General features: G+C 38.8%; 2 protein-coding genes across 7 annotated transcripts in view; both read left to right on the plus strand.

Moving 5' to 3' along the window:
* The window catches only part of ANKRD17 (ankyrin repeat domain 17), an 85,375-nt gene extending 78,589 nt beyond the window's left edge, over positions 1-6,786 (plus strand). For 5 of the 6 annotated variants that reach the window (XM_082758897.1, XM_082758898.1, XM_082758901.1 and 2 more), the window contains 5 exons: positions 392-589; positions 1,582-1,830; positions 3,476-3,651; positions 3,985-4,149; positions 6,487-6,786. In XM_082758897.1, the coding sequence (XP_082615023.1) occupies positions 392-589; positions 1,582-1,830; positions 3,476-3,651; positions 3,985-4,149; positions 6,487-6,546 (848 nt within the window). In that variant the 3' untranslated portion in view covers positions 6,547-6,786. The remainder of the gene's footprint in view (positions 1-391; positions 590-1,581; positions 1,831-3,475; positions 3,652-3,984; positions 4,150-6,486) is intronic. The other variant, XM_082758899.1, reaches the window with a different exon arrangement.
* Positions 6,787-9,112: 2,326 nt separating this feature from the next.
* Positions 9,113-20,772, plus strand: COX18 (cytochrome c oxidase assembly factor COX18). The gene is made up of 6 exons (XM_082759013.1): positions 9,113-9,379; positions 10,659-10,759; positions 11,530-11,693; positions 12,626-12,738; positions 13,792-13,899; positions 14,713-20,772. The coding sequence occupies exons 1-6, from the start codon at positions 9,125-9,127 to the stop codon at positions 14,884-14,886; spliced, it is 915 nt and encodes a 304-aa protein (XP_082615139.1). The 5' UTR covers positions 9,113-9,124; the 3' UTR covers positions 14,887-20,772.
* Positions 20,773-22,212: the final 1,440 nt, after the last annotated feature.

Raw genomic sequence — 22,212 nt, forward strand, 5'->3', positions numbered from 1 at the left:
AAATTTTTAGTATTACCTCAGTTTTCCCTTGTACAAAATCACACTTGCTTGAACCTACAAAAATTTAAATTACAAGATAATGAAACAGTTATCTTTCTGATGTCCATTTACATCAGAAGACACACTGTGTTCATTAACTGATTTCCATTCGAGGTATCTGCATGGTAACGTGAGTCATGGGTGATTTATGTACAGCACAATTGATGCATACTATTGAAATCTGTGGAGCATGAAGCTTAAGACTCCCAATTACTTTGAAAAATAATAACAGAAAATCCTAACTGTTTGGGTACAAGTTTTCCTTCTTTCCTAGTTTTTTCCCTGACACGAGAGACCTTTTTCATAGAGATCTGGCAATAATGGGAGTCACTTCTGCCAATTTCTCTCATAGGTATTGTCAGTATGGATTCACCCTATGCTCCTGTAACACCTTCTTCTACACACCTGGGTAACTTTGCCTCAAACATTTCGGGAGGTCAAATATATGCACCTGGGACACCTCTTGGCGGAGCACCTGCAGCTGCTAATTTTAACAGACAACATTTTTCCCCACTTAGTTTATTGCCTCCATGTTCATCAGCATCAAATGGTGAGTTCTAGTCAGCAAGAAACTAGTTGAGAAGCTATTGTTTTAATAGGAAAAAAACAGCCTGGTACTGCCTATTTTAGGAAGGCTTTTCTGGCTCTGGTTATTTTTAACTTCAGGGTTTTTGATATTTTCTAAACCTTTAGGCAGCCACAGATTGAGATGTTTTTTACAGGCAGCTAGAAATCAAAACTTCTATCAGAAAATTTTAGTAGCTATGGTTTTGTCATACTTCTGGAGTTCCTTATTCTTGTTGCAATTAGCACTAGACTACTACTATATATGGCACTCTTTCAGTCACCTTGCAAAAAAAGAGTGAAGGATTTTGGTTTGAGGGTATTATTGTAAGTGTGAGCAGTGTAAATCATGTAATGATATTTCTACGAAAGCCAGTCCTACAGGTGAGGAGTTATTTGATGTTTTTTAAAGCAGAACTGTGTAATGTATTTCAGGGGAAGATGCTTAGGGCAAGTTCTGGTACCTTCCTCCATTACTGGCTCCTGCAGTTCTGGCTATGCAGCAGAGTTTTCTGGAAATAAAAATATTAACTCTTAAAAGCCAGTTTTTTCAGGGAGTAAGTTAATCAGTTTTACTGGCGATTATGAAAAGAAAACAAAAACCCCACAGAACAACTCACAATTAGAAAAACAACTGTAAAACCCCAACCACCACCGTTTTGGTTTATTTCAGCTATGCTCAAATCCTCTATTGCTGATACACAGTAATGCTTAGTTAAGACTTTAAACTGTCTGTTGCAGTGCATGTCCACTAGCTGACAGGGCATGGTACTTATTTTGTGTAAGAAATAAATGTTGAATGTCTCTGATTTGCAAGTATAACTGTTAAAATTATGTTGAAATGTCTGCTGTATGAATAGGGCACTAACAAACTAGTCATTTTCATTTTTGGTGTACAGCTTGACATTAAGTGACAGGCTTATAGTAATGTGTGGGGGGGTCTAGCTGCTGTTCCTAAATGTACTTGTTTTTCTGTAGAATCTCCTGCTCAGTCAGTGTCTTCTGGAGTAAGAGCGCCATCTCCCACCCCCTCAGCAGTGTCCTTGGGATCAGAAAAACCCACTAATGTTTCTCAGGACAGAAAAGTTCCTGTTCCAATTGGGACTGAGCGGTCTGCACGTATTAGACAAACTGGAACTTCTACTCCATCTGTTATCGGGAGCAACTTAGCTGCTCCAGTGGGACATAGTGGAATCTGGTCCTTTGAAGGTATAGGTGGCAATCAAGGTACGTTGTGTTGATAGACATCCATGTGCTTGCAGCTTGCTGCAGTATTGTCTTTTCCTAATTCTCCTTTGGAGCTGAAAGGTGACGATGAAGTAAGATCTTACAGATGTGCTTTTTCTAAGGCAGGTGGAGCAAGGTCTTTGACCTGCTATCCATTTGTCTTGTTTTATCAAGGTCACAGAAAAACTTCTTTTGAAACATCTTGGTTGTGAAGGCTTTTTACTCAAAACAAGATATAACAAGGGAAGTAAAACCATCCTGTACAGGGATGAACTGCTGGAGGATCGATTTATTTAGGAAGAGGAGGAAATGAAGGCCTTCTCATTTTTTTTTTTGTCCAGTCACGCTATTTGTCTTTTACTAAAATAAGGCTCTGAACTATAGTCTCATGGAACTCAGTATTTCACAATTGATTAATAATTTACATTATTGACATACAGTTTTTCTCAACAAATAACTCTTGGATGCAAATTACATGAGACCTGTTTGTTGTTTTGTGTTGTTTTTTTTTAAATTGTTGGATCTTTTTCTTTATTTGGGGTGAGGGGGAGAGAGTCACGAGAATATGTTGGATTGGAACCTGTAGAGGTCATCTCAACCTCTTGCACAAAACTGGATTTGCTGTGAGGTCAGACTGGGTTGCTCAGGCCTTTATCCAATCTGATCCTGAAAACCTCTGAGGATGAAAACTGCTCAGCCTCTCTGAACAACCTGTTCGACTGCTTCACTGAGCAGCCCGAACATCTCCTAGGGTTTTAATAGGCTGACAGTGCACATTCTTCTCGTGTTTTTTTCCCTAATGCAAAATAGGTTGTATCCAAAAGCTTTTTTTTAACCTCTGTTCTCTTCATCTGTGTAGTGACTGGCTAGTCATCATGAAGATTCTATGCGTTCTCTAGGTATAAAAGTTTGCCTTCATGTATCATAGCTTTGGTTTTGTACTGCTGCTTTGTTTCTGCTTTGTACAGGTACTTAAACATTTGATATTTAGTTTAGAATGGAATAGACTTTTCTCTTGCTAAGAATTAAGATGGCTTCAGAAGAGTTTCTGTGTTCACCCCCAATCAAACTTCCTTATTTTATTTTGAAAAAATGGTTTGCCTGTTGTTGCCTGTTGTTTGCAATTTGTAGTAACAGTGCTAAGTTGCCTATGATGAATTCATGCAATTAGAATATAAGTATACAAGTTCACCAGACATTTTTTGCTTGTTGAAAGTACTTCTATGTCTGAGTTCATGATAAAAAGCATGAAAGAATGATAACAAAGTGGTGCAAATAGCCTTCATAGTATGCATACCTCTTCCTCAGTATAAAAGGTGCAAGGAATTGAGTTTTTATGAGGAGGAAGAGTTAGCACAAATGCCAGGTCTCCCTCTCAATTGAAGGAAAATTGCAGAGGTGATACCTCTGCAAATTTGGAACTGTTCAAAACGTCTTGCAATGACTTTGCAGAGTTATTCCGCAGCAGCAACTAAGGTACCGTTTCAGATGCTATTCATCCCACATGCAACCAAGTTCTAATATAGATGGATGCAAGCGAACTGTAAACTGAGCAAATACCGCTTCTAGAAATGTGGTGTGCAAACATTGATGCTGATGATTAGCAAGTGTCAAGGCTAATGTTGTTGCTGTGTCATTCTGTTAGATAAAGTGGACTGGTGTCACAGCGGAATGGGGAGCCACATGATCCACAGGCCCATGTCTGATCCAGGCGTGTTTTCACACCAAGCCATGGAGAGAGACAGCACGGGAATTGTAACGCCTTCTGGTACATTCCATCAGCCCGTTCCTGCAGGATACATGGACTTCCCAAAAGTTGGGGTAATGATCCTCTTGTACTTTGTGTGCAGTACTGCTTGATTTCTACCTCAGTGTGTCTGGCAATAAACAATGTGAGGTACTGCTCGCTGTGCAGTTGAGCAGGCATGAGCTAAAACACAAACTGGCCTGACAGTATTGCAGAAGCTGACATCTGTCAACAATGTCCATGATGTGATAAATATATGCCGAGAAAGGTTTTTCTTTAATTCAGGCTTTTTATTACTGCTTTAAGACCATTTCTTTAACATGAATTCCCTTTTGTTACTGTCCATGTTTAATGGGTGTAGTGTTTCTGAATACATACTGACTCTTGCTTTTTCCCTCCCCCTTAAGGGTATGCCTTTCTCTGTGTATGGGAATGCAATGATTCCTCCAGTAGCCCCCATCGCAGATGGTACTGGAGGCCCGATATTTAATGGGCCTCATGCTGCTGACCCATCTTGGAACTCGCTGATAAAGATGGTTTCAAATTCCACAGAAAATAATGGGCCTCAGACGGTAATATTTTTTATCTTGTATTCACCATTTTCTTTTAGATTAAGGGAAAGAAAGTATTAAAACAGAAAAGTAGAAAGTATGAAAATCACCTAGTGTTTTTTCTTGTTGCTCATTCCTTTAAATTTCTTTGCTCTTCTTTCTAACCTCCCTCCCAGCACTGAGTGCTGTATGCATGTACAGACAGCTTGTAAATGTCAGTTGTCTCTCCAAAAATAAGCTCAAGTTGACACCCAAGTTAAAAATCAACATCAATAAGTTAATGCAGTTTAAAGGAGTGTAGTTGATTCTGTGAATGTATTTGTGCTTGAGAAATAGGATGTTTTATTCCAGCTGAATATGGAGAAACTGCTTATTCAATCAGAGTAGACACCTGGTTAATTACTGCAAATGAGTTTCCTTGATGATGTTGTAGGCAGGTCCTTACACAAAAGATATTCCTAAACCATGTATTTTACTCAGATGATCATGATTTGTCTGTGCAGTTCTACACTTGGAAAAACACAATCAGGTTGCTTTTACGAGAAAAGCCCTTCATTTGCTGTTACATAAGCTTTCCCATCTCAGAAAGCAAAAACAGCATTAGGTCTTGCTATGGTTTAACCCAGCAGACAGCTAAGCACCACACAGCTGTTTGCTCACTCCCCCTCAGTGGGATGGGGGAGAGGATTGTAGACAAAAAAACAAACAAACAAAAAAACCACTCATGGGTTGAGGTAAAGTCAGATTAATAAGAAAGAAAAACAAGGAGGGAAAAAATACCCAAAAGAAGCAATGCACGACATGATGGCTCACAGCCAGACTGTTCCATAGCCAAGGTACCCCCCCAACCCCCAGCTAACTCCCTCCAGTTTTATTGCTGAGCATGACATGTGGTATGGGATATCCTTATGGCCTGTTTGAGTCAGTTTCCCTGGCTGTGTTCCCCTCCCAGTTTCTTGTGCACCCCAGCCTCCTCTCTGGCAGTGCAGCATGAGAAGCCAGAAAGGCCTTGAATTAGCATAAGCACTGCTCAGCAACAACTAAAATGTGTGCTATCAACATTATTTGCATCCTAAATCCAAAACATGGCACCATACCTGCTACTAGGAAGAAAACTCTGTCCCAGATGAGACCAGGACTGGTCTAAAGGGTCGTTGCTAGGTTTTAAAAGGTATGATGTCTTCACTGGGCTGGGAGTTGGTACAGAAAGGGAGGAAGTAGATCATCAGGCTGTTGCTTTGATCTTGCATTGGTTATAAGCATGTTGATTAAATGTAATTTAGGTACTGGGATGGTGTTGACCCAAACCTCCTTCATGTACTCAGCCAGTCACTTATCATTAGTTCTTATGTTGAAACCCCATGTTTATTCTTAATTATACACTGAGCTCTGTTGTACTGTTATTAAACAAAAATATTTCTGGACATTATTTGCTTGGGAACTACTCAAAATGTATTACTCAGTTGAATTACTCAAAACCACTTTCAGCTCTGGCAGACCACAGGGGTGCCGATATCTGTTGTTGCAGGTGGTCGGTCTGTTTGGGCAGAGTTTCTGTATTGCTCTAAAGTTGCTTATGCCGATTATCTGGTAACTCCTGATTTAGTTGAACAAAAACAATAACAAACCCCTTTGCTCCCCAAAGGTGGCTGTGCTTTGTTACACTTGAGTTTTCCCAGAGCTGCGTTGCTTGGTATGCACTGGGAGAAAATAATTCAAGGTGTCAAAGTCAAGTTCTTAATCATCCTAACATTTTGAGGTGAAGAGAAAATAAAGCCTGTTGTTCTGAAACCCAGAAGTCTTCAGGAGTTGTGATCACAAATAATCTTGCACATGCACAGAGCTGTGTTAGTTCTCCGTGACAGTGGACCTGGCATGCTTTGAGGGCATACCTTACTTCCCTCGGTCTAAAGGGATACATTTTTCCTGTCTAACACTGTAAAATATATATTGCACCAGTGTTGCTGTAATGGAGGAACCAGTAGACATAAATATTATTGATTTGTTTGGTTTTACTGTGGAGGAAAGCATTTGGGCTGGGTGAAAGTATATTTTGCACCGTGTAGAAATGAGGAACAAGATGGAACTTGTGGCCAAGGTGAAATGAGTACAGGCAGACAGATGAAAAACCTATTTCCCTCTCCAAAAGCCTTTTCTGACCTGAACTGCAGCAGGATAACAAGTGATGAAAGTAAATCAGGGTAGCTTTTTGATGATTTATTGCTACGTTGTCCAACGTTAGAATTCACCCCAGTGCAGTGGAAATTGTAAGCACTGCAATGTGGCTTTGATTTCTGAAATACTTTGAGCTGAAATATTTCCTACGTGGTATTAAGTTAAGCTCTTTTTCTTTTTCAGGTGTGGACTGGAACTTGGACACCTCACATGAACAGTGTGCATATGAACCAACTTGGCTGAGTGGGATCAACTTGCTAGCCTTGAGATTCCTTTTTTACAGAGGAAAACACAAATGGCAGAAACAGTTTATGTGCTCCCAGATCATTCTACTGATGTGCTTGACTGAAGTGTGTAGGCTTTTTGCAGAAGAACTTACTAACTGACCTTTTTCTGTGAACATTGTGACCGCCCATTCCCTACCATCATACGTTTCAACTTAGTTAGCCTTTATTCTTTCCTTTCCTGTTTTTTTTTTTTTTTTGACATAACTTTCTGTTGAAGCTGTTCTTTGGCTGGTTGGTTTTAGTACTGTAAACTGCTTCTGAGCAAACACAGAAATTTAGCAAAATTATGTAAACTTGATCCTGAAGTTTTAGAATGGCAAATAAATGTACAATTGTTTACATAACAAATGGCTAAGCAGAAAGTAAATTTCAATATGTCAGTATAGAGGCTCTACTTTATGTAGACTTAAATTAATGTGAGATATGTACCTTCATATTCAGAAATCTGGATGTTTCCTTCATACATTAAACTATTAATAAGCATAACTTTTCTACTTGTGTAATTTAAGTACAGTATAAAAACTGGGCATTATCAGAGGGTTTCTTCAAAATGTGTGTTGGATTTTTTTTTCAGGAGGTATACGTCAGTTGTAACTAGATTTTAAGAGTTACCATTTTCCTTGCATGGAAGGCTTTTCAGCCGAAAGTGCTTGAGAAAACAGACGTTTGGCACATTAAGAGCTGTCTCCACACCAACTCCCTTACTTGCCCAGCAAAGGAGGCAAATGTATCATGCTGCAGCATCTATTGAAAACTTATTCTTACAGTTGGGTTGATGCAGCTAGGCCTCTTCTGTTCTGTAAGTGCTCCCAGAGCTTCTGCTCATCCAGTTCCTTCCTTTGCCTGAAAAAGTAATTTCAAAAGATACCTACTTGGTGTGTGTTGGTTCAAGAACCAACTTGCATATTAACTTGCAGTTACAGTAGAACTTCACCGATGAAAACTGGCTCCAAACGAAGGCTTATTTCAGAATAAGTGGCTTTGTTTTAGTGGATCATGTTACGTTGTCAACTCGCTTGCTGACCAGAGATGGTTTGTCTTGGGAAGTCCAAATGAAAAATTCCTTACCGTCATCTTCAGTAGCTGTCACCTTCCTCGCTTAGTTGTGGAGCAAACACCAGTGTTGGGAAGAAACTCAGGGGTCCTGTGAGGAAAGGCTCAGTCAGCAGTGACACGGAGCTTGAGTCAAGATCCCTGTACACATTATGTATATACAGCTTAAAGTACATGTACAAGTTGAATGTCTTTCTGCACAAGACAGCAAAGGACCACCATGATCTGTTGTTACTGGTTATCCTCTGGAGGAAGGCTGAAGGGAAAGCTTATTATTTTTACTTTCTGTGTCACTCAAATTCAACCCTTATGTTTTAAGTTACTCTCCTGAGACATACAATCTGTCCAAGAAACGACACATTAGTTAAATGGTTTGCTTTTAAGGCATGAATTTTTGAAATGCTATTTTGTATTTATTATGGTGGTACTTAAGGAATGGGGGGGGGGAAGGTAGGGAGGAATATTTGTCCAAAGAAACCTATTGCCTTTTAAACACTGGGCAATTTTGGAGAAGACCAGAAGTTTTGTGTGTACTGATGTCCTTTTACATACCCTTAGGTGATGGTCTCATTAAGCAAGCTAATTTTTCCAGCTCTCTGATCACTTGAAGTATGTTGTATAAAGGGGGGTGTATCAAAATGGATATTGAACTGAAGAACTGTTAAGAAAAATTATTGCAATTCCATTTCAATACCTTACTATGAGTGGAGAATAGTGCCATTCAGGTCTTGTGTGACCTCTTGCCCTCTCCTAGAATCTTAGGCTTACTGCTTCAGTGCTAATTGGGATTATTTACGTTCTTATTCTGAAATAATCCTTCACAGAGAGACTGCTCAATATTTATTACTACAATGTATTCCGTGGCACAAACGAACAGAGTTTCTTAGGATGTGGTTTCTTACTGTATTTTGTCAACTTGAAAATCAAACTGTGGCCAGGGTAGCATAGGCTTGGTGCTACAGCTGTGGCATTGGGCTTGTTAACTAAAAGCCTGGGCTCTGTGCAAGTCTGTACTAGGAACATTTTTTTCAGATACATTTTTTTATATTTCAAATGTACTGCATTTATTTGACCAATAAAAAAAAAAAAAAAAAGGAACGTACTCTTCTGAGACCTGGCAGGTCTTCTTTATTTTAAAAGAATACAGCCCCATGCTCTAGATAGAAGCCTCATTTCAACACAGGACTCAAGGGGAAACCTAGGGAGAGTGAACACAGCTGGTGCAGCAACTTTGCGTTGTGGGGGCAATTGCTTTACGAATGTGGGGCTAGGATGGAGGTACGTTGGGGCAAATAAAAGCATTCACTGCAGCAGTTGTGCTGGGAGACGTTAATTGCCCTTCTCAATGGCCATTTTCCTCTCAGCCCTCTTCCCTTCCTTTTGCCCTCATCCAAAATGGCGGCGCACGCTCGGCACTTCACCCTCCCTCCGCGCCCGGTGCATGCGCGCTGGGCGGGCTGCGCGCGCGGCGGACGTTGAGAATGTGGCGGCTGGCGCGCGGTGGCCGGCCGGTAACGGTCGCCGCTGTGGTGGCGGCGGCGGCGAGCGGGAGCCCCGGCGGCTGGTACGGGTGGCTGGCGCAGACGGCGCCCGTGCACTGGGCGGAGGGCGGGCTGGTGGCCCTGCAGGCGGCCGCCGGGCTGCCCTGGTGGGCCGCCATCGTTTGCGGCGGCGCCGCCCTCCGCACCGCCGTCACCTTGCCGCTCGCCGCCCACCAGAGCCGCCTCCTGGCCAAGGTGGGTCCAGGCGGAGGGGGGGGGAACAGGCAGGAGATGCTGTTTGTGGGAAAAATAATAAACGGGGGCAGCGTCGTGTGCGCGGTGCTGTTATTTTACCACAAAAATGCGGGTCTGGGGCCGTGGCGGCTGTTCCCGCCTTTGCCCAGGGTCTCCTTTGCTGACTGGACTCGTGTGGAGAGGGGCGCTGCAACCCGCGGATGTGTTTTTTTTTTTTTTTTTTTTTGTAGTTGTAAACTTGCCTCTCATCGTTTATTTGTCATTCCTTGAATGCTTAAAGCCTAAATATAACTGAAAAACGTGAATATGTTTTGTCACGGTAGCCACATGAAAGCTTAACTGCTTCAACTTGCATTTAAAAGGTGCTCTCTGTGCCTCGAGTTACCTTAAACACAACTGCGAATCACGGCGCTCCTTTAAAAGTCTGATGTACTTTAGCCTTCAGTACCTCCTAAACGTCTATTTTTTTTCCTCAAAAGTGAGGAAAATGAAGTTACTAAAGAGACTACATACTGTCCCTGCAGCAATAAATGATAGGAACGATCAGATCTATGATAGGAAATTTTTCCTTTTCTGTTCTTTTTCTTTGGCAACTTCTGAGGATTTTAGGTTGATGCACCTAAATGGTCAGAGCTCAAGGTTAATTTGGAATTAATGAGGTCTTTGCTCATCATCTGTATATGTTGTGTGAGATAACAATGGGAAAGGTTGGACAGGTCTTTAAAAACACCTGTGTTTCTCAGACATGAATTTTCAGTGATTATAATTCAAAAAGTGATAAGGCAAAATAAGTGCAATTTAATTTCTTTTTTGTTTGTTTTTCATGTAGAGTTATGTATTTTGTTTCTTCTATAGTATTCCATTCGTTTTCTTCTCTTCTGATTGCAAAATCGAAAGTTGTATTGCAGCGTTCCATAATGGAATCTGTTCTTATTCTTCAGAGACGGTGCAGTTGTATCCTGTGGGAGTTTAAAGTACATTTGAGGCTTTTTGTTCCATAAAGTGTCTTGTTACGATCCCTTGTGTGAAGACAGAAAGATAAAAATTAAGAATAAAATTCAAAACCCAATTAGTTTTACTGGTATATTTGATGGTATTGTAAATATTTTTCATTAGTATTCTCAAATGCTTATTTTGTTTACATATAAAAGGTATTCATAGATTTGTGCCTCGTCCTTCACAGTAGTTTTTAATGTATCCATATGAGGTGAGGAGAGGAAGTGGTTCTTACATGTAACTGTTTGTCTGTTCGTAAACATGTTTCCTTTTCTTTAGCTAGTTGGAAAATTTACAACCTGAAATTAAAAAACTTTCTGAGCGTCTTCGCTATGAAGTTTCTGTTCGTGGGAAGCAACTGGGTTGGTCTGATAAGGTTGCCAGGTAAGATGACAGTTGCATGTACCCTACAAAAATGTTCCAGAGGGGAGGTGTGAAAAACCCTGCAAAAAGCAACATTATAGAAAAAGTCTGTGCTTGCCCTAGACTTAGGTGTTTTTTACTGCTTTTTAAACTTTGTGTGTGTGTGTGTGTGTGTGTGTGTGTGTGTGTGTTGGATGTACCCTAGAAGGCAGTGCTTTTAGCTCTGATTTTCTGAGAAGCTACCGATTAGATGTCCAAATCTAGGCACTTTCATCTTTACTCACAACTAAACTTTCCTTAGCTATTATGGTGTTTATGAAAATGAAGGCTTGGATGGTTGTGGTTTTGTTCATTTCTTAGTGGAGAACTGCACCTCATTTACTAGCAGGAGAACTTAGCTAGGACATTGAAGACTGCATAACTGATCCATGGCCTCTGTGTTGGAAAAGTGATATCCCAGTTCAGACAAAAAGCATTGTAAAATAAAATACTGTAGTCACTTCTAGCATGATGACGTGAAAACTCATGAGAAGTTGCTTACGGGAGCAGAGCTAAAAGTTGAGAGGAACGGGGTCTGGCAAAAAATAGGGGGAGAGAGAGAAGCATGTTTTAAGATGAAAGACCTTCAGGTGTTCCAAACATAACATGTAAATAAGTCAAGTTGACATGCCCAGCCTGTTGAATTACTATTTTAGAATTTGAGAATTTCTGCTATATCATATTGGAAGAGGGTTTGTTTGTTTGTTTGTTTTTGTTTGTTGTTTTTTTCATTATTATTTTCTTTCTAAAAGGTTTCATTTTAAGAAGAACCTACGGAGGATTATCACGGAACTGTACATTCGAGACAACTGCCATCCCTTCAAAGCCACCTTACTGGTGTGGGTGCAGATTCCGATGTGGGTCTTCGTGTCCCTCGCTTTGCGCAACTGCAGCGTTGGTGCCTTGAACTCAGAAGGTGATCTGCCTGAAGAGATGCACTCAAAACAGTCGTTTTTCATTCAGCTACTGTTTTTATAGGCACTTAGTTGGTTAAAGAGCATAATGTCCTGAGTCTGACATACAAGCTGATCTAAAATCTACTCTACTATTAAGTTTTTAAACTTAAAATAGTTTAGGCATAGATAAATATCTAATAAAATGGATTGAAAATGTTTCGATTAGGTACGTTGTACGTGTTGTGTTAGAGTAGACTACAGTTCATTTAATCACGGAGCTTGCTTCTGGACCACACCTACACTTTTCTTTGATCTGAACTGTTTCAGTTGGTGTTAACAGGACCCAGACACTTAACTGATACCAGTTTATATGCTTTCAGTATGTATAATGAGGTTGCGAGCTGGGGGATGCCTGTTTAAAAGCAGTATCGGGATCTGAGCTCTGAAAACAGCATGGAACGTTTCATTTCAATACACTTGTATTGTTTTGTAGTTTACTGAAGACAGTTACATTTTGTTCTTCTGAAAATAAAAGTGACAAGTGATATTGTTATTAAGAAAAATACAATTACTTCAAAAGTACAAAAAGTTGAGATTGTGTCAGTGTAGGTTTTTACAACATGTATTCTCCTTTTTGGCTTATAAAATGGCTGTTCAGATCAACCTAATTTGATGATTAATCAGCCACTGGCTGTCCTGAATCAGTGGCTATCGTGAGTTAACCTGCATCTCTCTTGCAACTCCCACCATTTTTCCTTTGTATTGGTAGCAGACTGCCTTGATATGTGATCTTTTACACAAAAGGCTTTTTTTTTTTTAATGTCATTTGTTACATAAATAAGGTGCATCTAGAAATTTGGGTGATTTGTCTGCCATATTTGGCATGGCTCTGACTAAAATTGAGGTAGAAAATCATACTTAATTCCATTCCTTCTTTTCATTTTTGTTCTAGTTCAAGAACAGTTTTCGACAGGTGGAACATTGTGGTTTACAGACCTCACAGCACCAGATTCTACGTGGATTTTGCCAGTTTCACTTGGGCTCTTGAATTTGCTGATAGTGGAGGTATGTTGGTGGAATAAACAGAATGATTCCAAGAGGATAATTTTCATTTCAGATTTTTAAGACAATATTACTTGTTTTTAAAACACAGTAACATCGTGGTAGCTTCAGATTATGACTGCTTTAAATGCAGAACTGAAAAATAGCTTAATTGTTCCATGTATTTGAATGTGCATGTGTCTTGTTTAGAGGTGAAAAATTCTGCTGAGACATTTCTGATTTACCTCATTTACTTGACTTGAGCCTCAGTAAAATTTTGTGTCAGCTCTGAAGTTGCTCTTAAAAGACTTCTCTAATGAGCTGCCTGGTTTTTAGCTTCAAAAAACACTTTTTTAAGCTCTGAAAAAAACTGTTTCAACCTTGTAGTCAAAATTAACAATATTATTTGTTCTAATTAATATACTGAAAAATCTAGAACGGTGGAAGATAGCTGGGAAGAGGAGTGAATAGAAACAAAATGAAGAAAGTAGTCTTCTTTTTTTTTCTTCTTCAATGGAAATGTGTTTTTTGTTTTGTTTTTAACTCTTTCTGTTAGTTGTCCTCATCAGACTAACCAACTGGATTTTATTCTTCCTCCATTGTCTTCTGTGTCACATGGACTAAGATTGTGTTATGAGAATACAAGACTGTAGACTTGATTTTGTTTTCATTTGATTACCCATCAACCAGTTTTGATCTGTTTCCTCTCGGTAGCCCTTTATCAGAGGACTGTTCTTGAGGACGAGGTGCTGGAAATTCTGAATGTGCCACAATGGCTGTGTAAAATGATGTTCCCTTGAAATGATTTAGATGGGTACTTTGATAGGCCAATACAATTATTTTACAAAAATAAATAATCACATAAAACATGAAACAAAGGAAAGATTGTACTAGGTTGTTAATTGAAATGGATAATGAGAAAATGAAAATATGTGAACAGGGGTACTAGGTTACAGGAAACCTCGCTGTTACTGTTATTTTCTTTTTTCTTTTTTTTCTTTTTTTTTTTTTTTTTAACAACTAACATGAGACAAATACTTTATTTATAACTGTGAGCTTCTTCTCTCTCTCCTTCAGATTTTTGCCTCACAAAAAATGGAAGTTTCCAGGTTCCAGAAGCTTGCTACAAATTTCTTTCGAGTGTTGTCAGTAGTAATGATCCCTGTTGCTGCAACGGTCCCCTCAGTAAGTACAGAGACTTGGTGGTGTCTGCGTTTACCTGTGACTTTTGGCCCTATGAACGTATGAAATAGGCCAAATCACTGGTCTATGTGATAGATCTCTATTACCATTTATATATATATAAAATATTCTCTATTTAATGGTCTTTGTTATAGTGTGCCCTAAAACAGCTAAGACTTTCTGCCTAAGTATGCATTTGAATTGTTTACACACTGGGATATCATTGTCCAAAAGGGAAGAATATACAAAATCACAGTTTCTAAACATCAGTTTCACAAATTAGGCTTGATATAAAATTCAGTACTGCTAGCATGCTTTCTGTGATTCCAGAAATGAGAGAAAGTGCTTTTTTAAGGAGATGCAAATGAAGCTCTAATATGTATTTGCTTACTGTAAGAGGAAAACAGCTTAATTTTTAGATTTGGAAATTTTCCATATCCTTGTTAGAACACTTCTTATTTTTATCAAGTGTTCTACTTCTGAATGTTTTTGCAGTGGTTAGCAAAACAATGTGTACAGTTGGCCGATCAGGTTTATTTAGTCTGAAACACAGGTGTTTACGCAAGTTGGCCATGAATTAATTTATAAACTGTTATCAAGCTTCAGTGTAGATGACTTTTTTCCCAGAAGAGTTGAGAGAGAGTGAAAAATACTTTTGAAATGGAAGTGATTTTGTTATCGGGAGGAGTGTATTTAGGTGAGATTTTTTTTCATAACTAGGAATAACTTGTGGTTGTGGTTTGTGAAGAGCTGCCTGAATTTGTAGTGTCTTCATTGCATCTAGGGTGGCTGAACTCAGTATTTGTCTTGTTGCAGTCCATGGCGTTGTACTGGTTGTCCTCCAGCTTCATGGGACTCTCACACAACCTGTTGCTCCGTTCTCCGACCTTTCGCCGACTGTGTTGCATACCAAGGACCAAATCTGACTCGGATACTCCTTACAGGGATATTGTGTCTGCCTTGACTACCAGATACAGTTTTAAGAAATGATGTTTTGAGCTGTTGGAAGAGCTGTCCCACAAAGCTAGCATGTGTAATTGAGAAGTGGTATTTTGTTGAGATGTACTTATTTTACTTACTGTAAAGTGCTGCAGCTGAAATATATTTATTTTACAAAGGAAATGCTGACCTTCTGGCTATAAGGAATGATTCATCAGCACAAATTTATGTTTATTAGGAAGTTTGGTTTTGAGGATGCTGATTTTGCAATTAGTATGGTCTGGTGATGGAAGTCCATCACCTAAATTGTTGTAAGGAATTGTGAAGATGAATATTGAATAAAATCGTGACTTATTTAGGCTGCCTTCTTGTAGTGAAGCTGATCTGACCTGTGGACTATTGAACTATGAATTCTAGGGTGAAGAGAAAGAGTAGATGGGCTGACATGGTGTAGTTACTGGTTTGTTGATTTAGACGTGGATGCACGTTGACTGGTAATCAGAGTCAATTGGAAAATAGAGTCAAATTATGTGGTTAATGTGACATTTTGCAACAGTTCTGACAGATGATTCTTGCAAACCAAAGTAAGCTAGGTCATTAGCAGTCTGTGCATCAGATTTGGAGTTAGGAGGGTAAGTGTCTTGTTTCTGGTATACACCTGTTGTGTGATGACATTATGGTTTTGATTTTTTTTTCATGAATAAAATTGAGTAACAGCAGCCCTACCTACTAAAATGATGCAAGTAGCATCTTGATAAAGAAGAAACCAAATATTTCATGCAACTGTACATCAATTATTCTAATATAAGTTCTAAAGGTAAATTGCAAATGCTTTATGCCTCAAAGGACCTGTGTTTCAGTGTGCTTTTTTTTTTATTTTTTAAATGTAAGCATCTGTGTAATTATATGTAAGCGCTTCCTGTAGGGCTAATTTATGTTTACGTCTAACTTTGCTCTGCACACATTTAAATTAGTAGATGAAGCCTTTGCACACTGATGTTCCTTTGCACAGAAGTTTGTGCAAGTCCAGTAATGTTTTCTTACAGAAGCAGCAATCAGGATAGAAAGCAAAATATTTCTTTGCTGTCATATGATTGTCATACAACAGAAACAAGATAATTCATGTTGTAACTGCTCAAGTCACTGCTCATTAATCTTTGATAAGAGCAAGTAATTTTAAAAATACCCGTGGTGGTTTTTTGTTTGGTTGGTTTGTTTTTGTCAGACAAAACCTTTTGTCTCTGGGAAAAGAGAAGCAAATGGAGCACAGTGCTGACAGCAGACAACAGTACGAAGTCAGTGATCACATGCCTTTGTCATGGCAGAAAGACTCTGGAGTCTTCTGTTTTATTTCTTCCATTTTTTTCTAGTGTCCTTGTTCTTGTAAATGTACTGTTTAACACTATTACTGTTTCCTTAAGAATAATGGTGATTTTAGTCTTCTATAATAATGTTCCTTTCCCAAAAAGGTGTTTCCTTCCTTTTTGAGGTTTCAATCAGAGGTTGTACTGTTGTGTGCAAACATGCATGCAGTTCTTCAGGTACAGGCAAGTAGGTTTGTTATTACAGTAAGAAGGTGCATTTACAAGATTTTGTATGTCGGTTGATGAACATATGGGGTTTTGTCATTTTAAATGTTGGAGAGTGACTCACTTCACAATGCTAGCTGGCCTGGCTGAATGGAAAAAAAGGTAATGAAGCTTGGTGAGATATTGCAGTTGATTTTTGCTCACAGATTTTGAGAATGGGTGAGTTTGGTATACTTTGTGAACTCAAATAGCATAGCAGGATTTCGTGAGTTTACTAATGCTACTGCTAAAGCTAAAGGGAAGCTTTTCGTCAACTAAAATGGCAACGGTATAAGCCCTAAAGGGCCTGGCTGATAATTTTCTTCTGCTTAGTGACATAAGTCTCATGCAACTAAAGATGGCAGGAGCAGGCCCTTCTTCCCTCATTATGGGTTTATAATTGTTTTGTAGTAGATCTCTACTAAGGTAGTATAGAGTGTGATTTTTCTGAGTGATGGTGAGATCAAGTGGTAAGTTTAGCATTTGTTAAATAAACACGAAAAAAATAGAAATGAATAAAGACTTGAAGAGTAAGCAGAAGGATGACAAGATGTTTGATTAAATGGGAATTGGCCATAGATGAGCATATTGAAAGTAAATATAAGAGGTCTTGAGTGTTTTCAAATCTCACATTGCAAAACTATACCCAAACTCGAAGCTATGAACACTAACAGGAAAGTGCTCAGGAAGTGAATTACTCCACATTCGTGGTTTACTTGCTTCCTACACTTTGCTGTAAAATACCTGGGGACTGTGACCAGCACAATTTGAGTAGAGCTGGAGCAGTTCTCAACATTTTCAAAATGGATACCTGGCAACTTGAGCCATGCTCACAGCTTTGCAAATTAGAATTCTGCTTGCTTGCTGATTCCGATCAGCTCCAGTGCTCTCTGTGACATATTCATTATTTTTGTCTCATTTACTCCTCCAATTAAATTGCAAAGTACGCTTTCTCATATCTATGAGATATTTATAGTTTTTGGCTTGTAATTTTGGGTTTGGAAAATAGCAGTGAACTGTTTTTTTGTCCTTGCTCCTTACTTTGATTAGAAGTCAGTCTGTAATATGAATTCATTTCTCATGTGTGCATTCTCAATCCCCTGATCTAACCTTACTGGGTAGAAGTCCAGTAAGGCTGAAGCTATGTTGTGCTGGTAATGTCATTATTCTTCCTCTCTGAAAAGGAGTTGAGACATTGTACTGGCTTTGACTATTGTTTCTATGTTGAAAAATTATTATATATGGTTTTAAGGTGAACAAAATTTAAACTGTTCAGCCTAAAACTGGGGAAAAAAATAAATATTTCTGCATATTATTTGAAGCAAACGAATATGAGGCAGAAGTATTCAACCATTCACCACTTCGCTTTTAGGAATTTTGTAACTCTTTGGCCAAGGAGCTTCAAGTCTGTTAACACGTGGAGAGCTATGTGCAAGGCATACAATGTTTGATTGTCCTTTTCACAGGGTAAATATGACAACTGAAACAGTGGTTCCTCAGAAGCAGACCGTAGTCAAGAAACTATGATATATCACTGTGGAGAGCATAGCACAGCTCGTGGTTTGTACAGCTGACCAGACAGGAAGAATTTTATAAAGAGGAATGTGTTTCTTTGAAAGATCAGGTAGGATTTCTTAGTATTAACATGATTGTTATGAAGATAACAAGTTGGGTTTCTTCAGCAATTGAAGAAAGCATCATTCTTCAAATTTAAGAGGTAATGTGACAGGAATTTATTTTAAGATGCATCTCAGGGAAGGCACTCATTTAAGTCAAGTAGAACCTGGAGATAAATTCCATAGTGCACTGAGCATTGGTTTTCTGCAGATCTGCAAGTTTCCTGGCAGCAAATAAACTGTACCATGCAGCTTGTTTCAACTGTTCCAGGTACTGAGGTGACAAAACTTAGTCTTCCAGCTCTGTTGAGTCAAGTTTGTAGCTGTTCTGGCAATTTAGTATTCAGTGTATGTAAAATAAGGGAAAATCTCTGTATTGGAAGAGAGAGCAAAAAATTAGGTGTTTCTCAGGACACTGTTGGTTAAATGTAAAAAAGAGAACAAAACAACAAAAAATCCTGTGTGGTTACAAGTTGACAACTCCTACAGGCAGAATATTTCAAGAAATAGCTATATAAATAAGGAAAACTGGTTTTATCATCAAACACTCACAGAGGAACTTTGTCTTTGCCCATTCCAGTTTGCATAGGCTGACACTGGAGAATCCAGCATTTTCAGTATCTTCTGTTTATTTGGAAATGCATGCATTTGTGCGATACCACTGTTTTATCTTTGTCAGAAATGTTAGCCGTTTTGTATACAAGTTTCATAGCTGTCCCTCAAAGAGACAGGAAGGAACAAAGTGGATAAAAGGAACAGTTGTTTCACTACAAGTATTTTCACTCTCAGAATATACAGGTACATAGGTGATTCATCACAAACAGAGTGAGCATTGCACAAGCGAACTGTGCAAGGGTATCCTGCAGAGTAGTCCTTTCACTGCCTGGCACGGGGCAGCAGATTAGGGGAACTAAGGATGTTTTTGTTTGTGAAGCAGAAACAGTGATGATAATCACAGACTGGGAATTCTAATTCTTCCAGTATAAAAAAGCACTGTTAACTTTTACTGGTATTTTTGTTTCTAAATTGTGTAGCAGTGGTTCAGGTATAATGTAGGTTGGTGTGGTGGAGGGCCACAGGAGAGCTGTGAGGATGCTCAGAACACTTCTATGAAGACAGGCTGAGAGTTCGGGTTGTTCAGCCTGGAGAAGAGAAGGCTCCGGGGAGACCTTGTAGTGGCATTCCTGTACCTAAAGGGGGCCTACAGGAAAGCTGGGGAGGGACGCTGTTAGGGAGTATGCAGTGATAGATAGTACAATGAGTAATGGCTTTAAACTAAGAGAAGGTAGGTTTAGAGTTAGATCTCAAATTTCTGCATTGCAGCAAGTACCTGCCAAACTACTCCCTAGTAATAAGCTTTCAGTAAAATAAAAATAAAGCTTCTTAATTTATGTATAGTTTCTGAAATTCAGTTAGTAGATCTTGCTGCACAAATTCTTTAAATTCTTTTAACACAATCAAAAGCACTGGAATTTCTAAATTGTTTTCCCTAGCATTGCCAAAAAAAACAGCCCTCTGAAAAGCAGAAGCAAGTTCTGTTCATCCCTGGGATCTCTTAACAACATAAAGCTGACCTTTAAACAGTAGCATAAATAAGTTAAATTGACTGTTTCTATTCCAACATAATGGATGAAAAATCTAGAAAAGGGGATTATTAAATAACACCTTAGGCATGAAAGAAGATTCATGGACTTCAGCCACAAAACTGTCTGAAAGCTGTTAAAGGCAGGAGAAATTGTAAAATAAACTATAAGTCAAGAAAGTAAACGTTCCACTCTAGGCTGAAAAAATCCACATGCCTCAGAAATACTTCAGTCTTATCTGAGAGCTATACTATAGATACTACAAGCCCTTAGTAAGCAAGAGACGGCTGGAAAGGGGAATAAAATATTTTTTGTTTAGAGTATGTATACTTCGGTACATAAATTTATGTACCCTCCTTTCTTGTAGCTTTTCTCCCCAATCTTAGTTTTTGTCCCTTTCTCTCGAAACTCTATGAATAAAGGATTCTTCCAGAAAGTGTTTTGAAGCATATCTGAAAGCTGTGGTAAACTGCTCTTTTACACCTGTCAGGATGCTATTAATCTTTAACTAGTAAGCAAGATGAAATCAAAAATCAGTAACTACATTTTACATATATTACTTAGACTTCTCCGTTTAGCAAGAACACACAGGAGATTGCTCCATTCTATTGGAATCTTTCTCCTAGTCTGCTATCCTCAGCGTTTACGTAGGTATCAGTTAACAACAGGTTGTCATGTGTCTTTGATCCTCCTTTTCTTCCTTTAACTAATAAATGCATTTTTCTTAATTTGTTTCTTAAGAAAAGCTCACTCTAATAATTGATAATTGCATAGATTAATATGGAGCATGTGCATGTGGTGTTTTGTTACAACTCTATGCCTATATTGAAGTGCTAGCATTGTCAGCAACCTCTTTTAAAAGGAAACTTATACTTAGTCTTTGTGTACCCTTCCTCCTCACCCCCAAAACTGCCATGTTAGTGAATTCTAAGTACCACAATTATAAAATAATTCACGTCCTGTGCGTTGTGTCAATATTGTGTTGGACTTCAAGATTTTTCTCTCTTACAATGAAAGGTAAGAAATTATTTACTTATTTAAAGATTTTAAAGGATTTTCCATTTAAAAAGTAAGAACTAAGATTCCTGCTTAATCACCTAAGTGTACAATTTTAAGAGAAAACAGATAGGGGATGATGTTGTTAATAAAAGCATTTGGAAGTCTTGTGCATGAGACAGTTATTTTTAAATGCAGTTTTGTATTAAGTAATTAAAATGCTATTTTGTTGTGTTTAGCATTCTGTGCATTATGCCTGGATTTCAGGATATTAACATTTCTCATGGACCCATTAGTTCTTTGTATGAATATTAAAGTATTTCACAGGTCATGTACAGAACAGGTTCTACTAGAAGAGTTCCTAGTTATTGCTTTGATGTAAACTGAGTTTACAAAAAAATGGGAGCAAAATTTTTAGCACCAAATTTTAGGCAGTTACCTGAATTGCAGTGATCTGTAACGTGTTCGAGTGCTGCCTTAACTTTAGCATAGTGAAACTCAAGAAAAACAGATTGCACCATATGCTTACAAATCTAGTTACTTGCATGTGTTTATCTTGCCGCTATTTTCCTCAGTCAGCCATTTAACCATTGATTGCATGATGGAATTGGATAATCCTGTTTCTCCTACAGTTGTATTTTGACCCCAAGTTAAATGTCTTCAGGCTTTCTAAAGGGTATCAAGAATCAACTTTCTGTATGAGGACATGAATCTTCTAATTGGTAGCTCTAACAATACGTTGTAACACTTGGTTTATTGTATACATTTGTGTTCACAGAGTTGTAACTTTACAGGTACAGAGAGATAGTGTTTCTGACTGACAGCAGCAGTTCTGGAGAAAGAGCCAAGTGCAGATGCCATCTTGTAATGGCGCTGTGTTCATACACGTTTGGCTGGTTTACTAATGGAGTTGTTGTTAGTGTCTGGTTGTGAATAAGAACATCACTGATACAGCTACATCTGTATGTTGCTGGGATATTCTGTTCCAAGTAGAACCTTGTGTGTGAGAAACTGCAAGTCAAAAGATGCAATGAAAGCATTGTGTCTAAGCAGAAAACAGAGTGAAGGTGGCTGTAATGAAAGTATTTTGCACCACCTTGGAAGCTTTGTGGGGATTTGCTGACAAGATCAGTGCATTATCTTGCATTCCAGGGACTACAGCTAAATTTACATGCTCATTCTTACTGCAACTTAAGCTGAAAGCAGCTTGGTGCTTCCAGTGAACGTCATTTCTTGACTAAAGGCCCAAATTAAAAGAACAAAAGGATGGATGTGGCTCAAAAATACAGGAGAAGCAGTTTCTTCAGTGTAGCAGAACAGTCATTAGCAAGTGCAGGAGTGTGCCAAACAAACAGCTCAAAAGCTGCAGGTAAGGGGGTCATGGCATGGGGTCAGAACTGATAGCATAAAGCCCTTTCCAGGGCTACATCATGTGTAAGAAGTTGTTTGTAGATTTTTAGCGGGTGTTGCGTCGTCACTGCCTGCTGAAGGTACCAGAAGGAACATTGCCAAACGTGGACAGTGAGCAGGCAGCAGGGGGAGCTGGTACTCTGCACGGCTCAAGAGGGAAAGAAAAATAAATAAATAAATAAATCAACCTCTTCACCTTCTTTA

This window comes from Aythya marila, assembly GCF_965140915.1.
Source record: "Aythya marila genome assembly, chromosome: 4".
Lineage (NCBI taxonomy): Eukaryota > Metazoa > Chordata > Aves > Anseriformes > Anatidae > Aythya > Aythya marila.